This window comes from Chiloscyllium punctatum, chromosome 5, assembly GCF_047496795.1.
Source record: "Chiloscyllium punctatum isolate Juve2018m chromosome 5, sChiPun1.3, whole genome shotgun sequence".
Lineage (NCBI taxonomy): Eukaryota > Metazoa > Chordata > Chondrichthyes > Orectolobiformes > Hemiscylliidae > Chiloscyllium > Chiloscyllium punctatum.
The window spans coordinates 36,700,519-36,715,793 of NC_092743.1; the positions used below are offsets into that span (position 1 = coordinate 36,700,519).

At 39.6% G+C, this 15,275-nt stretch overlaps 1 protein-coding gene across 3 annotated transcripts in view; it reads left to right on the forward strand.

The window, feature by feature from the left end:
• LOC140476985 (ALS2 C-terminal-like protein) overlaps positions 1–15,275 on the forward strand; it is a 104,593-nt gene that overhangs the window by 34,905 nt on the left and 54,413 nt on the right. For all 3 annotated transcript variants that reach the window (XM_072570038.1, XM_072570040.1, XM_072570039.1), the window contains 2 exons: positions 3,805–3,970; positions 7,372–7,500. In XM_072570038.1, coding sequence (XP_072426139.1) covers positions 3,805–3,970; positions 7,372–7,500 — 295 coding nt within the window. The remainder of the gene's footprint in view (positions 1–3,804; positions 3,971–7,371; positions 7,501–15,275) is intronic.

Below are 15,275 nucleotides of genomic sequence, written 5' to 3' on the forward strand. Positions count from 1 at the left end.
GGTGGGGAGAGAGTAGCATAGAGTACAATGGGTGAGTGGGGGAGGAGATGAAGGTGATAGGTCAAAGAGAAGAGGGTGGAGTGGATAGGTGGAAAAGAAGATAGGCAGGTCGGACAAGTCAAGGAGACAGTAAGTGAGCTGGAAGTTTGAAACTGTGGACTTCAATGTGGACTTCAACAGCTTCCTCATTTCCCCTTCCCCCACCTCATCCTAGTTTCAAACTTCCAGCTCACTTACTGTCTCCTTGACTTGTCCGACCTGCCTATCTTCTTTTCCACCTAACCACTCCACCCTCTTCTCTTTGACCTATCACCTTCATCTCCTCCCCCACTCACCCATTGTACTCTATGCTACTCTCTCCCCACCCCCACCCTCCTCTAGCTTATCTCTCCACGCTGCAGGCTCACTGCCTTTATTCCTGATGAAGGGCTTTTGCCCGAAATGTTGATTTCGCTGCTCGTTGGATGCTGCCTGAACTGCTGTGCTCTTCCAGCACCACTAATCCAGTATCAGGTTAACAGAGAAAGCTGAGGGGCAAGGACAGAGTGGATAGAAAGCAGCCGGCCAAAATGTAGTTGAAGGGTTACTAACAAGAGGGCATAACTTTAAGGTGAAAGGCAGGAGGTTTAGAGGGGATTTGAGGAAATTACTTTTCATCCAGAGGGTGGAAGGAATCTGAAGCTCACTGCGTGGGAGAGCTGTAGAGGTGGGAATTCTTAATCTTTTCGATAGAGGTTGTGACAAAGTTGCCAAGGAAACAGAAAGCCCACAACCACAACCAAGAAATTAAAGACCCAGCAGCCATGGCAAGTCTAAATCAAAACTTAAAGCTGGAAATCAAAAGCAACACTGGGAACAGTTTAGCTTTCAGGGATCTGCTGAGTGTTGAATGTCTAGTTTCAGTTTGTATTTGTGTAGAAAGAAAGCATATCTGAAACAAATATATAAAAGGTACATGGATAAGCACCTGAAATGTCATACTTTTCAAAGCTATGAAACAAGTGCTAGAAAGTGAGACTAGTGTAGATTTGATGGGCCAAAAGGCCTCTATTGTGCTACATGACTCAATGGTAGAGCACCAGATTCTCAATTTTATATATAAAAAGTAAAGCTGGGTCAACACTCTAAGAGGGAAGAGTGACAGCGAGGACGATGAAGCAACCTTGGGTGAATCCTTGAGTTATGCCAAAGGCAGGATTTTGGGTTAGGAAATAAACTGGCTGCAGTTTGGTAAAAGTGGAAATGAACAAAATCAGCTGTGTCTGACAACTGTAACAGTAGGGTTGAATGAGGAAAAGGTAGTGAGCTAGATCAAAAGAGAAGTAAAGGGAATGAGCAGACAACAGATAAATATTTTTGTGACAATGGTTTGTCTCATTTTGGTCCTAAGTTAATTTGACTAGATCCATAGTAAACATGTACACAGAACTGGATTAGTGGTGCTGGAAGAGCACAGCAGTTCAGGCAGCATCCGAGGAGCAGTAAACATGTACACAGTACTGTATGATGAAATCTAACAGCTTTAGGATAGAAGGGAATCCAATTTATTGAGAAGATGCGTAATGCCTTAAAATTTTGTTTTGTAATTCTGAAAGAACAATACTTCCTATACTTCCTCTCCTCCATTTCCTCTCTTATCCACATTAGTGCAATCTCATGCAAACAATGATGTGGTCAGCAAGTTCAATGGAACTAGAAATTAATTGTCACTGATTTTCTGTTCACACTCAAGACCTCAAAGAACCATTGCAATTTTTGTTGTTTTTCCAGTTTGTTTTTATGATGGGAAGGTTTTGGGCTGTGGGAAATTGGCCTTTGTGTAAATTTTTTTTCACCTACACCCTGGTCATTATTTCAATAGTTTGCTGCCTTTTAGGATGAAATGCCATTTTAAAGGCTGGCAGCTTAAAAAGTAAAGGGCCAGAGTTTTGCCAAGTTAGGCCTACTTGGAAACCCTTTAAAAAATGTCATCTTGGACCTGAATACAGAATGAATGAGTAACCTTCATACTGAATTAGAATGCATAGTTAGGATACATGATTAGAACAAAATAGAGTGTTTTGAGAGCTGAATTATCTAGGATGTTGAGTCATTGGCAGCTCTGACTATCTGAACTCATCAATCTAAATCAGGGGTAGGGATAGTGGCATTGTGATGTATTAATCCAGAGGCTCTGGCTAATTCAGAAGAGTTCAAATTCCCACTAGAACTGTTAGTGTAGAATTAAATAATAAATCATTCATATAAAGTTACTGATGATGGTGACCATGACATCTGTCATTAATTGATGTAAAACTCTATCTGGTTCACTATATGTTTAGAGAAGAATATCTGCTGTTCTTACTGGATCTGGCCTATCTTTGACTCCAGACCCACCCTAAACTGTTGGCTAAATTGCTTAGCAATCAATTTTGGATGAGCAAGAAATGCTGGCCTTGTCAATGACCAATGCATGAAAGAGTAAAGAAGCAACATTCACAACGTTTATTGACACAGTTTTAAGTGGCTTTTATGTGAAGCTTTAAAAGTCTGGATGACCAAAGGTTTTACTGGACTGTAGTGCACTTTAAAGATGGTGATTTTAACACAGTGGAAAGATAAATGATTTCCTTTTTAAAACTTTTGTTTTCACATATACAGCTGTTGCTTATATTGCTTCATTGCTTATTTATTGTGTACAATGTATGAATGGGATGGGCAGTTACAGGGAGACTGCAACAACTCGCTTTGGCATCAAGAGGGCATGGAGGGTAGGAGCAGGGAGCATATCTTGGCCTGGGGATGTTGGATGCTTAAGGGGATTGTGTGTGTGTGTGTGCATGAGAGAGAGAGAGAGAGAGAGAGAGTGACAAAGGCTACGAGATGAGTTCCCACACACAGAGCTGGGACTTTTGAATGGCTCGCCTCTACGGCCGGAAGCTCCTGTGGGGCTTTCCGAACTCTTTTTGGGATCGGATGGTCTGACATCAGCCAGCTCCCAACACCCTACAATGATGAGCTAATGTCTGGAGTCAGTATTTCCTGAAGAGGCAAGAGGAGCTGACAAATTTCCAATCTCCTGTTACTCACCTCAAGAATGAAGACTTGGCCCAGTGTGTCTAATAAAGTAGCCCTTTATTGTGTCTGGCTAGGTAAGCCATGCTGCCTTGGGTTATTACATTTTTGATGTTGTGGTGCTCTCTTAGAAACAATTGAACATCTATTTGAAGCTCAAGCTCCATTTGATGTCCATTGATACTGAGGCAAGAATGATGGAAAATCTGATGAATGATCTTTCTCTGAGCATCATTTCTACCTTCTGCTATAAAATCTTCATGGTCATAACAAATGTGTGAGCACACGAACCATGCTCTGCCCACCTAAGTGATATCAGAAAGCTGGCATAATTAAGAGTCCTGTTTGTAATAATATGCCTGTGAATTTTGCTTTTATCTGCAGTGTATTATAAATGGACTGGAGCTTATAGACACAAAGGGCTGTGCACAATCTCTGTCTACCTCCTGACAAGTATTATCCTTGACATGATGCTCAGATTTCCTGGAATAATTTTAAAAGGAGTCAAATAGCACCAGATGAGACTGAATTGTTCCAGTATTATCTGTTATGAACTGCACTTTTTATAGGGAGTCTAATACTGAAGTCAACTGACAGAGGGCAAGGGCAGGGCAATGAGGAAAACCCTCATTAATGCAAAGAATTCTGGTCTTGATAGTTTCATGTGAATTACCAAACTATCACAATGTCTGTAATCATTAAAAATATACTTTTTTTCTCCCCCTCCTCTAATCATTGAAATACATGCAGTGATTATTGGAAAAAGAACAAGAAAAGTTTGAAAGGATTTCACCTTGATTTGTCCACAAATGCCTCGCTGTCTGTAAGCCTTCACAGAGTCTTCCACGAGCCCATACGTCTCCAGGTCCAGAAATACATCGATGTGCTCAGGAAACTCAGCTGGGGCTTGCAAAAGGTCTGTTACATCAAAGAGTAACTTTGATCAAAAAAAGGATATGACAAAAAATATGTGTATGTGCTGTGTATCAAGAAATGCCACGGATAACCAAGTAGTTCTGAAATTCCGTGGGGCTTCTCATGGTTACAACAGGACCAGAAAATTACTGTGGAGAAGGGATTTTCCCTAAGGATTACTCTGGACACCAAGAGAATCCTCATAATTCCCAATGGCATTGAGCATGATTCTTTGAGTAAAGACTAACTTTACATCTTCACTGCTATTGTACGCAATCTCACAGACTAAATATATTCAACTCCATTCTTGGAGTAGATTTCCCAAATCATTTAGTATTATTTAATAGATTTTCAATGGATTGAAGACTTTCATTTTTGTTGTGAAATTCTAACTCTCGAATATATTGAAATAAATCTTCCATTATTCCTACACACCAAGCAACTACCTTGGAAAAGGCAGAGGCCTTAACAATACACAGGGTAGCCTCTTGTAGACCAACCTTGGTTCTGTGTGCTTTTTAGTATAATTTTTGGTTGCAGATGACACAAAAGTAGGTGGAAGACAAGTGATTAGATTGAATGCCTTTTCCCCATATCGCTGCACATCATTACTATCCAAAAAACATCTAATGCCATCTTGACTATCTCAATTGAAACTGCCTCCGCCACATTTCCAGGTGTTGCATTTCATGCCCTAACTATTTGCTGTGTGAAAAAGTTCTTTAGTACATCATCCTTACTTTGTTTGGACAACATTTTAAGTCTATGGGCTCTCATTGTTGTTACACATGTGAAAGAAACAGCGTAGCCCTATCAGTTCGTTCCAGCCTGCTCATGATTTTGAAAATCTCTATGAGATCTCATCTCGACTGTCATCTCTCCAAGGACAGCAGTCCAAAATGCTTTATTTTCAAAGTTGAAGTTTCCTCAAACTACTCTGACAAATCTCTTCTGTGCTCTCTCCAATGTGTTCTAATGTTTCCTTTAATGTGGCACCAATAACTGTAGACAATATTGTAGCAGGGGTCTAACAAATGTTTTGTACAAATTCAACATCACCTCCTTGCCTTTGTATTCTCAGTCTCTATTAATAAAACTGACATAAAAACACGCTTTATTTACTGCTCTGTCCACCTGTCCTGCCACCTTCAATGATCTGTGTATATATACACTCAGGTCCCTCTGTTCCTCCATTCTGTTTAGAATTGTATGCTCTATTTGAATTGTCTCTCAATGTTCTTCTGAAGTATGTCTCTTCACACTTCTCTGCTTTGAACCTCAACTGCCAATTATTTGCCAACTTGTCAATGTCTTTTGGAGTTCCACACTATCTTCCTCAGTTTACAATTCTTGCGAGATTTGTCTCACTTGCAAACTTTGAAATTGACTACTCACACAAATCCAGATCATTAATATATGTCAGGAAAAGTAAGGCTCCTCTCTAAATCTCATCCAACCTGAAAGACTGTTATGCTCTACTTTGTATTCCTCAGCTGAACTCAAATGTGGGAAAAGTGAGATTATGTACTTGTACAGGAAAAAATGGAGGATCTGAATATTATTTAAATGGAGAGTTTGCAGAAAGCTGAAGCCCCCAGACGAATTTAGGGATTTTTTCACATAAATCAGGAAAGAAAAACTAGCATTCAAGTTTAGCAGGTATTAGGGAAAGCAGATGGAATGTTGGCCTTTATTTCAAAGGGAATTGAATATATAAATTGTTAAGTCTTGCTAAAACTGTACAAGACACTACTTAGAGCACATTGAGAAGACTCTGAACAGTTTTTTCCCGTTATCTAAGGAAGGATATATTAGCATTGGTAAAGTCCTGAAAAGATTCACAAGGATGATTCTGGGTATGGAAGACCTGTCTTATGAAGGGAGGCTGAATAGGTTCTACTCAATGGTATTAAGAAAAGTGAGAGGTGATCTTAATAAAATATATGTTTCTTAAGACATTTGAGGAGGCTGTTTCACCTTGTGGGAGGATCTAGCATCAGATGATACAATTTCAGAGTGAGGGCTCCCAGATTAAAGTCAGAAATGAGGAGGAATTTCTTCCCTCAGCGTAATAAATCTGTGGAATTCTTTACCACAGATGACTATAGAGTCTGGACTGTTAATTGTATTCAAGGCTGAAAGGCAGATTTTTAACAAGTAAGGGAATCAATGGAGAAAAGGCAGGAAAATGGAGTTGAGGATTGACAGAAATGCCATGATCTGATTGGATGGCAGAACGAACGGGATGGTCAAACGAACTGGCTTCTGCTCCTATGTATTACAGTCTTGTGAATGTTATAGGCAATGAAATACTGCCCAATTGAAAAATGTGAAATTGGTTGTAAAATACTATAGTCCAACAGTACTCTAAGTGAGGAATAAACTCTGAAAAAACTTTAGCATTTCAATTTCCATTATAGAACCACAGGCAGTGAATTAGATCGCTTAAAGTTCTTGGGAAGACCAGTTATGAATTTTCCCATTTTTTGATGTCAAGAGAGGTGAATATCTCTATCTACAATTTGACATTAAAATTTTTAGAAGTTTAGAGCCACTTCTAACGTATCACTCTGTAAGAATACGGAGGAGAATGCCTGTTCCTCCTGGTCCGGATACCGTATATACTCGAGTAATAGTCGCTCTCATGTAAAAGTCGACCTCCTATTTTTGGCCAAATCACCTGGGATTTTCCATATTTCCCATGTAAAAGACAACCCTCGTTCTTCACAGATAACAGATCAACATTTATTAGTCAGTGTGCCAGCTGCCATGTCCTGCTCCAGTGTTCCAGTCTGCCAGTTATCTTGCTCCGCTCCCAGTCTTCCGGTCCACTGGCTGAGGTATTCTGCTCCAGGTTTTCAGAATTACCACAATTCATATTTTTTTCTTTATTTATTTAGAGATCAATTGGGCTTCTGCTAATGGTATGGTATGCATTTTGACGGGCATGAATTTCAGTCCCATGTAATAGTCGACCTCATAAATTTAACTTCAAAAAGTAGTCAAGAAAATTTGACTACTGAGTATGTAGGGTACTATGATTTGGCTGTGTTACATGGAGCTGTTGACAGAATCATCTCAAGTGTATTCCAATTATAAAACAATTTTTGTAATATAATCGTATTGTTATCCCAGGGAGAAATTCTACACCACGGTCCCTTGGACCATTTAACAGAAGTTTGAATCAGAAAGTGAGGCTATTTGGTCAACCATGTTTTAATGGATTGCATGTGTAAAATGATCAACTGAATGTTAATCTTCTGCCTTTTCACTATCTCATAAATATTATTCAGGTATCTATCGACTTCTGATTTATATATGGCAACATAACAAGGTAGAGAGAATAACAAGTTAGAAATTCAGTTTAAATTATTTTAGGAATTTATTTTCTGTCATTTCCAGAATCCAGAGACAAAGCCCATTACTGATGCACTTGCAACCTTTATAGATCTGGACAAATGGATCCGTCAGTCTCTGGATGTGGCAACTTTGACCAAGATTCTGTGGAACTCACTTGGAAGCAAATTAACAGTGAGTAGGGAGCAAATTATGTTCAACGCTCCTCTTTTAAAAAACGTTTTCAGCAACTTCATTAATTCAGAAACGAATTAAGGGCTTAACATTAAGTATTTCCTGATTCATTCAGGAAATGCAGGCTTCCCTGTTTCAGTCAGTATTTAGTGTTCACCTCTGGTTGCCCTTGAGAAGGTGGTGGTGAGCTGCCTTCTTGAAACCGCTGCAGTGCATTTAGTGTGAGTACACCCACAATGCTGTTAGGAAGGGAGTTTCAGGATTTTGACCTAGCAACATTGATTATATTTCCGAGTCAGGATGGTGAGTGGCTTCCTGGTGGTGGTGTTCCCATGTATCTGCTGCCCTTGTCCTTTGAGATTGAATTGGTCCTAGTTTTGGAAGATGCTATCTGAGGATATTTGCATCAATTTCTGCAATTCATCTTGTAGTTGGTATGCACTGCTGCTACTATGTTTTGGAGGTGCACAGAATTGTCCTGGATGGTGTCAACCTTCTTGAGTATTGTTGGGGCTGCACTCATCCAGACAAGTGAGGAGTATTCCATCACATTGTGCTTTGAAGTTGGCCTTGGGGAGTCAGAAAGTGATTTATTTACTACACGATTCCTAGCCTTATTACCTGTTTTTATAGCCACTATATTTATATAGCTGGTCCATTTCAGTTTTTAATTAATGGTAATCCACAGGATGCTGATAAAGGGTGATTCAGTGATGCTAATTCCATTGAATGTCAAGGGATGATGATTAGAGTCTCTCTTGAAGATAATCATTTCCTAGCACTTGTCTGTCATTACTTTTACTTGCCACTTGTCAGTCCAAACCTAGATGTCCAGGTCTGGCTACATTTGAATATGGATTGCTTCAGCATCTAAACACAAACCACTTTAAGTTGTAAATGGTAGAAATCTCAGCATGAGATTGAACCCATATGTTCGAACTCTGATTTGATCATGTAAGCCATACTGACACAGTGATGAGGGAGTGTTGTAACACCAGAAATACTGTTTTCAAAATGAAATGTCAACTGGGACCCCAACCCCTTTCTTGGCTGGACTTATAAATTCTCCTTCATTTTCACCGATCTGTTGTGCACAATCACTCTCCAAAAGAGTAATGTAAATCTAGGCCAACTCAAACATTGCTGAAAGAGGAAGGTATTGAATATTTTCTCAATAGTTCCTCATCTGGGCTGTACTATATTTTGCTACCAGCATTTTGGGTGAAACACCTGCAAGGTCAGATAAGCCAATTCCTGCTCTTTTGGTTAATAGCCAAGACTGGGGAATGGAGGTATTGTTGAATAATTTATCACTTCCTATTCTCTGCACTCTACCTCTGCAGTTGTCAAATTATTTTTGTTTTGAAAAAACCTGTTATGTTGTTTTTTTGTCATGGTAATGCAAAGCAGCATTTTATTCTGTGGTCACAAGTTCAGGCATTAGCTACACTATTTTGAATTGTGCAATTGAGTTAATGGAGAAGTTACTTTCGGGGGACAGAATAGAAAGAAAAGAAACTGGAAGGTGGCTGACAATGTTCTTTTAGTCAGCGTCTCTCTTAAATAATTGGAATGCTGGGAGTCAATGGCAATATGATGCACCAAATTTGATAGTCAAGAAAATATTTGATCCATATTGGTTCAGTTAGCTCTTCTAAGGGCTATTCTATTAGTCCTATGCCCCTGCTCTTTCCCACAGCAAAACAAGTTTCTCCCCTTCAAGTACTGATCCAACTCCCATAATATGGTGTGAACGAATCTGTTTCTACCATCCTTTCAGGCACACTTTACATATTGCAACACATCCTGTCCTTTATTTTCCCTCTTACCACCTTTTGATTGGTATATGAATCACCTTTAAACCTGTCTTTTCTTTGTAATGGCCATTCTGCTAAGACACATCATCTTATTTCTCCATCAAATCTGTTCAGTAGCCTTCCCTGTTCTAAGTAAAATTAAAAATCACACAATACCAGGTTAAAGTCCAACAGGTTTATTTGGAAGCACTAGCTTTCAGAGGGCTGCTCCTTCATTAGGTGGTTGTGGAGTCCACAATGAAGGAGCAATGCTCCGAAAGCTGGTGCTTCCAAATAAACCTATTGGATTATAACCTGGTGTTGTATGATTTTTAACTTTGTACAGCTCAGTCCAATACCGGCATCTCCAAATCTGTACTAAATAGAATAACTCCAGCTTCAGAAGTATATCTATGTCATAGAGGTCTTTCACCTCCCCCCCCATTAAATCTCTACACCCTACTTTTAAAGCATTCACTTTACCTCTAAAAAAGGATGTGCATACTTGACCAGCTGGGGCCTAGGCAGTATTTTGTAAGTTTTATTGTAACTTCCCTACTAGTTATGAAACTGAGGACCCCATGTCTGTTTTAAACTGCCTTCTCAACTTTCCTTACTGCTATAAAAGTCTCGTGTGGGTGGAGATGCGGGTCTTTCTGTTTCTGCATTTATTTTGAGTTCACCATTTGATTACCTCCTTATTCTTACTAAATCATACCACTTAATGCTTCACTGTAGTAAGTTTCAGCTGCCTTGTGCTTGTATGTTTCACTAGGAAATATTCTTCTCACCAGGAAGCTATTCTGATCTGTTGCTGTCCTGCTCACGGTTTACATTTTGACTTCAGGTGACATATCATCAATGAAAATGATAATTGGGAAAGATGAATGATGGCTGATTGATATCATCCTTTTTACATAGTTGCACAAAGTCAATCACTCTGATTTTGTATGAACTTTGCATGTGTGTATGTAGAGTGAAGAAAGAAATCTAATATTGTTCCTTATCTCTCTTGAACCATTATGCATCTTATTGTAGAATCTAAAAGTATGCATGTGCCAGTTTTTTGAAAGTTGTTCAATTTAGTTTTACATTCCAGCTTTCTTTGTATATTTCTTCAATTAGTTAGAGTCATATAGTCATAGAGTTCTACAGCACGGAGACATTGAGAGCCTCACCCATCTTCTGCAGTTCTACACATGCATGTCCACTTTTGTTCTTGAGCAGCTTTATTTTCTCTATAGTTATTATTTTTTCCTTTAATATACTTAAAGAACCTCTTTGGATTCACCTAATCATCTCAGCCAAGGCTATTTTGTGCCTCCTTTTCACCCTCCTGATTTCCTTCTTCAGAAAACTCCTGTATTCCCTGTATACCTCCAGGGACTCTCTTGGCTCCAGCTGCCTGTACCTAAGCCATATCTCCTTCCTTTTTCTGGTCAAAGCTTTAATCTCTCTTGTCATCCAGGGTTTCCTATTTCTGCCAACCTCACCCTTTGCCCTCACAGGAACATAAAAACCTTGAACCTAGCTATCGCACTTTTAAAGGCCTCCCACTTGCCAGACGTCCCTTTGGTTGTAAACAAAATACTCCAATCAACCCCTGCACGCTTCTGTCTAATTCCATCAAAATTTGTGGGACAGCTCTTTCAATGTTGACACAGCCCAGATGCTTTAAGGTTGACTTTGCAGAGTTGACAGGACTGTGCCTTTGTCAGTGTCTGTCATTGCTGGGTTGTCAGTCTGGACTCCTTTCTCCGATCAGACTTTTGTAGTTGTTAGATACAACTGAGTAGCTTGCTAGGCAATTTTAGAAGTCATTTAACAATCAACTGCATTGCTATGGATCTGAAGTTTCATGCAGGCTAGACCAAGTGGGGATGGTAGATTTCCCTTTTCCTAATGGACACTAATACACCAGATGGATTTTTACAATTGATAATTGTATTATGGCTCCTGGAGCTCTTACTATATGCTTCTGTCCAGTCAGAGGCACATTCGTACATCACTGTTTTCTGCTTCCTATTCCTTTTGGGCTCAGTAGAACTCTCGCTTTTAATGCTATGTGTTTTGCTTGCTGAAAGAGTCTGTAACATGCAACTGAAGTGCCTTTTGAAAGTTCATTTTTACAGTATCCACCACACCACCTTCATAAACACTTCATTAAAGATCTTAACTAGGTTGATCACACAAGAATAGGTTTCAATGATCTGTAGTGATTGAAACCAGGTGGACCTTGTCGACTATGAGATCCTTGATTGGGGTGGTTAACACAGGCCACTTAGGAAGCCCTGGATGACCAATGTAATAGGGGATTTAGAATTTCCTGAGTTCAGGACACTGACTCCCAGGTGCCTGGCCATGGCAAGCGTACTGTGGACAATTAAATAAAAGGTAACTTGGTGACAGGATGCCAGCCGTGGCAGTTATTTCATAATCTGTGTCGGCTATCCTTACTAAGCCATTAGGTTCCAAATGAACTTTTAATCTTGTCCTGACAATAGTTATTAGTGGGTTTTCCCAGGATCCTAGATTGAGTGGCTTTAATTAGCCTCCCGTCTCTCATCTTTAAACCAAGATGTAACAATACTTTCGTCCTATGGCATCACTCTGTATCTAATCTAAAAATAAGTTTGCTCTTTCCCTTCTCTTTCCCTCAGGAAATGTAGTCATTTTTCATTTGAACTCATTGACTTGTTAGCTTTGAGTGATGCCAAACTATTTAGTAACGTTTTTGTATCTGTTTACAGTTGTTTTAGTCAACCTGTTCAGATATGTTTTGACAAACGTAGATTCATGGAGATATACAGCACAGAAACAGATCTGTCGGTCCAACTCATCCATGCCGACCGGAATCTTAAATAAATCTAGTCCCATTTGTCAGCATTTGGCCCATAGCCCTCTAAACCCTTCCTATTCATATTCCCATCCAGATGCCTTTTAAATGTTGTAATTGTACCAGCCTCCACCACTTCCTCTGGTAGCTCATTCCATACACGCACCACCCTCTGCATAAAAAAATTACTGGTTAGATTTCTTTTAAATCTTGCCCCTCTCACCCTAAATCTGTGCCCTCTAGTTTTTAACTCTCCCACTCTAGGGTAAAGATCTTGTCTATTTACCCTACCCATACCACTCATGATTTTATAAATTTTATAAGGTTACCCCTCCGTCTCATCTGATCTGATTTGATTTATTATTGTCACATGTACCTAAGTACAGTACAAAAACTCGCTAAATGAAAAGTTTTGTTTTATGTGCAATACAGGCAGATCATAACATGCATGGACACGTATCTGGGGCAGTTGGGACTTGAACCAGGACCTGCCGCTGTGCTATAAGAGCCTGACCTAATTGATTTTATCATTCCTTTAACTAGACTTTAAGTTTTCAATGTTTATAAGAGTTCTGTGTTCCTTTTTACATCACCTGCTATTCTCACCTTCTCTTTGTCATTCTTGTATCCTTTTCAAAATTCCCCCACATTCTGTACTTTCTACATTTTTCTGCTGTATTCAGTACCTGACATTAAACCTCCTTTCATTTGAACTTCTGTCCTTTTCATCATCCAGTGGTCATCAGCATTACAAACGACTAAACTTTAAGCGGGTTTTGAGAAGATTTGTAGCTCAGGTTGAGGTTGTGGATGTAGGTTTGATCGCTGAGCTGGAAGGTTCGTTTTCAGCCATTTCATCACCATACTAGGTAACATAATCAGTGAGCCTCCGGATGAAGCATTGGTAGTATGGCCTGCTTTTTATTTATGTATTTAGGGTTCCTTGGGTTGGTGATGTCATTTCCTGTGGTGACATAATTTCCTGTGGTGATTTCCTGAAGACCATCAAAGACATCAAGATAGAAGAGGATGAAATAATGGTCTGCTTTGACGTAACAGCCCTGTTCACATCAATCAACATCAACCTGGCCAAGGAAACACTATTAGAAGAACCAAAGACACATACACCAAAAACCACCAACTTCCTCAGCAAGGACAGTATCATCAAGCTAGTGGACCAATGCCTTACTACCCACTTCACCTTCACCAACAAAACCTGCAGACAAACCAACAGAACACCCATTGGATCTCCGCTATCAGGGTTCTTAGCAGAGACAGTAATGTAGAGACATGAACAAACAGCTCTGCCAACCATCCAACCCAAACTTTGTGTCCCCTATGTGGATGACTCCTTTGTCATCACTAAATGAAACAAATTAGAGGAAACCTTCAGGACCATCAATAATACCCTTACTGGCATAAAATTCACTAAAGAGGAGGAAAACAACAACAAACTGCAATTCCTAGATGCCACAGTAGAGCGAACAGCCAATGGGGAACTTCAAACCAGCGTCTACAGGAAAACAACACATACAGTCCAAATATTCAACTACAGAAGCAATCAACATCCACAAACAAAGCTGCACCAGAACATCATTGCACACACTGCAGCACAGAGAAACTATGCAGAGTAGAGGAAAATCACCTATACTGTGTATTTAAAAAGAACAGGTACCCAATGGACACAGTCCATTCTCAGCAACAAACCCAACAAGCAGACAAAACACATCCAGAAACTCTAGCCACACTCCCCTACATCAAACTCATCTTGAAAATGACTGCCAGACTACTCAGACCTCTTGGTATCATGGTAGCCCACAAACCCACCAACACACTAAAACAGCAGCTAATGAACTTGAAGGACCCAATAGAGACATCAAGCAAAACTAATGTCGTTTACAAAATACCTTGCAAGGACTGTTACAAACACTACATTGAACAAACAGGCAGAAAACTAGCCACCAGGATACATGAATATCAACTAGCCACAAAAAGACATGACCCAGTTTCACTAGGATCTTTAACTACAGATGACAAACCACTTCAACTGGGACAACACATCCATCCTAAGATAAGCCAAACAGAGACACGCACGAGAATTCCTAGAAGCATGGCATTCCAACTGGAACTCTATCAAAAAACACATTGACTTGGATACAATTTACCATCCCCTGAGAAAAAGAACAGAAAATGACATCACCACAGGAACTGATGCCACCACAGGAAATGGCATCACCAACCTAAGGAAATCTAAACACATAAATAAAAAGTTGGCCACCCCACCAGTGCTTTGTCTGGAGGCTAGTACCTAGTATGGTAATGAAATGTCTGAAACTGAACCTTGCAGCTCAGCAAGTAAATCTACATCCAAAACCAAGCTAGAAATACAGATACTGTAAAATGTCTGAGAAAAATGCAGTTCAAATCAATTCCAGTTAAATAAATATCAGATAGTTGCAGGAATTTCTGCTAAAAGTGATGAGTCACTGGGCAGCTGTCAGCAAATCTATGCTGTCAGAGGCTCACTTGTTATCAAAATCCATCATTCCCCTTCCATTAGCATAATCCTCCCAAATTAGGATAAGAACAGTAAATGATGGAGGTCATTAACAGGACAGATGGCATTTGTGGAGAGAGAGAGAGAGAGAGAGAGAGAGAGCGCTAATGTTTCAAGTAAATTGCACTATGTTGTGATTTAAGCCAATACAGCTGCCTATACTTTGAGATGGTTGTCTGGAGTATCACTGGTTGTGGATCTTTGTACATATTTCGTCTCTGAGGCTGCCTGCTCCTTATTTCTAAGTAAGTACCTTCAATTCTTTATGTACTGTAACAATGCTTTATCTACATCAGGTGAGCCTCAGACTAAACCACCACCAGTTTTCTCCCTCTTTCTTTCTCTCTGTCTGTCTCTCTTTTCCTCTCTCTCCCGATGGTCCACTAGTACAATTGCAACTTTACCTTCTCCTTCAAATGAAGGAGAATTGGTGGATACAGTGTTATTTGGATTTTCAGAATACTTTCGATAATATTCACACATGAGGTTAGTAGGTAAAATGAGAACATATAGGATTAGGAATAATATAATTCTATGGTTTAAATTTCACATTGAAAGCAAAGAGTAGAAATAAGCAGATGATCCT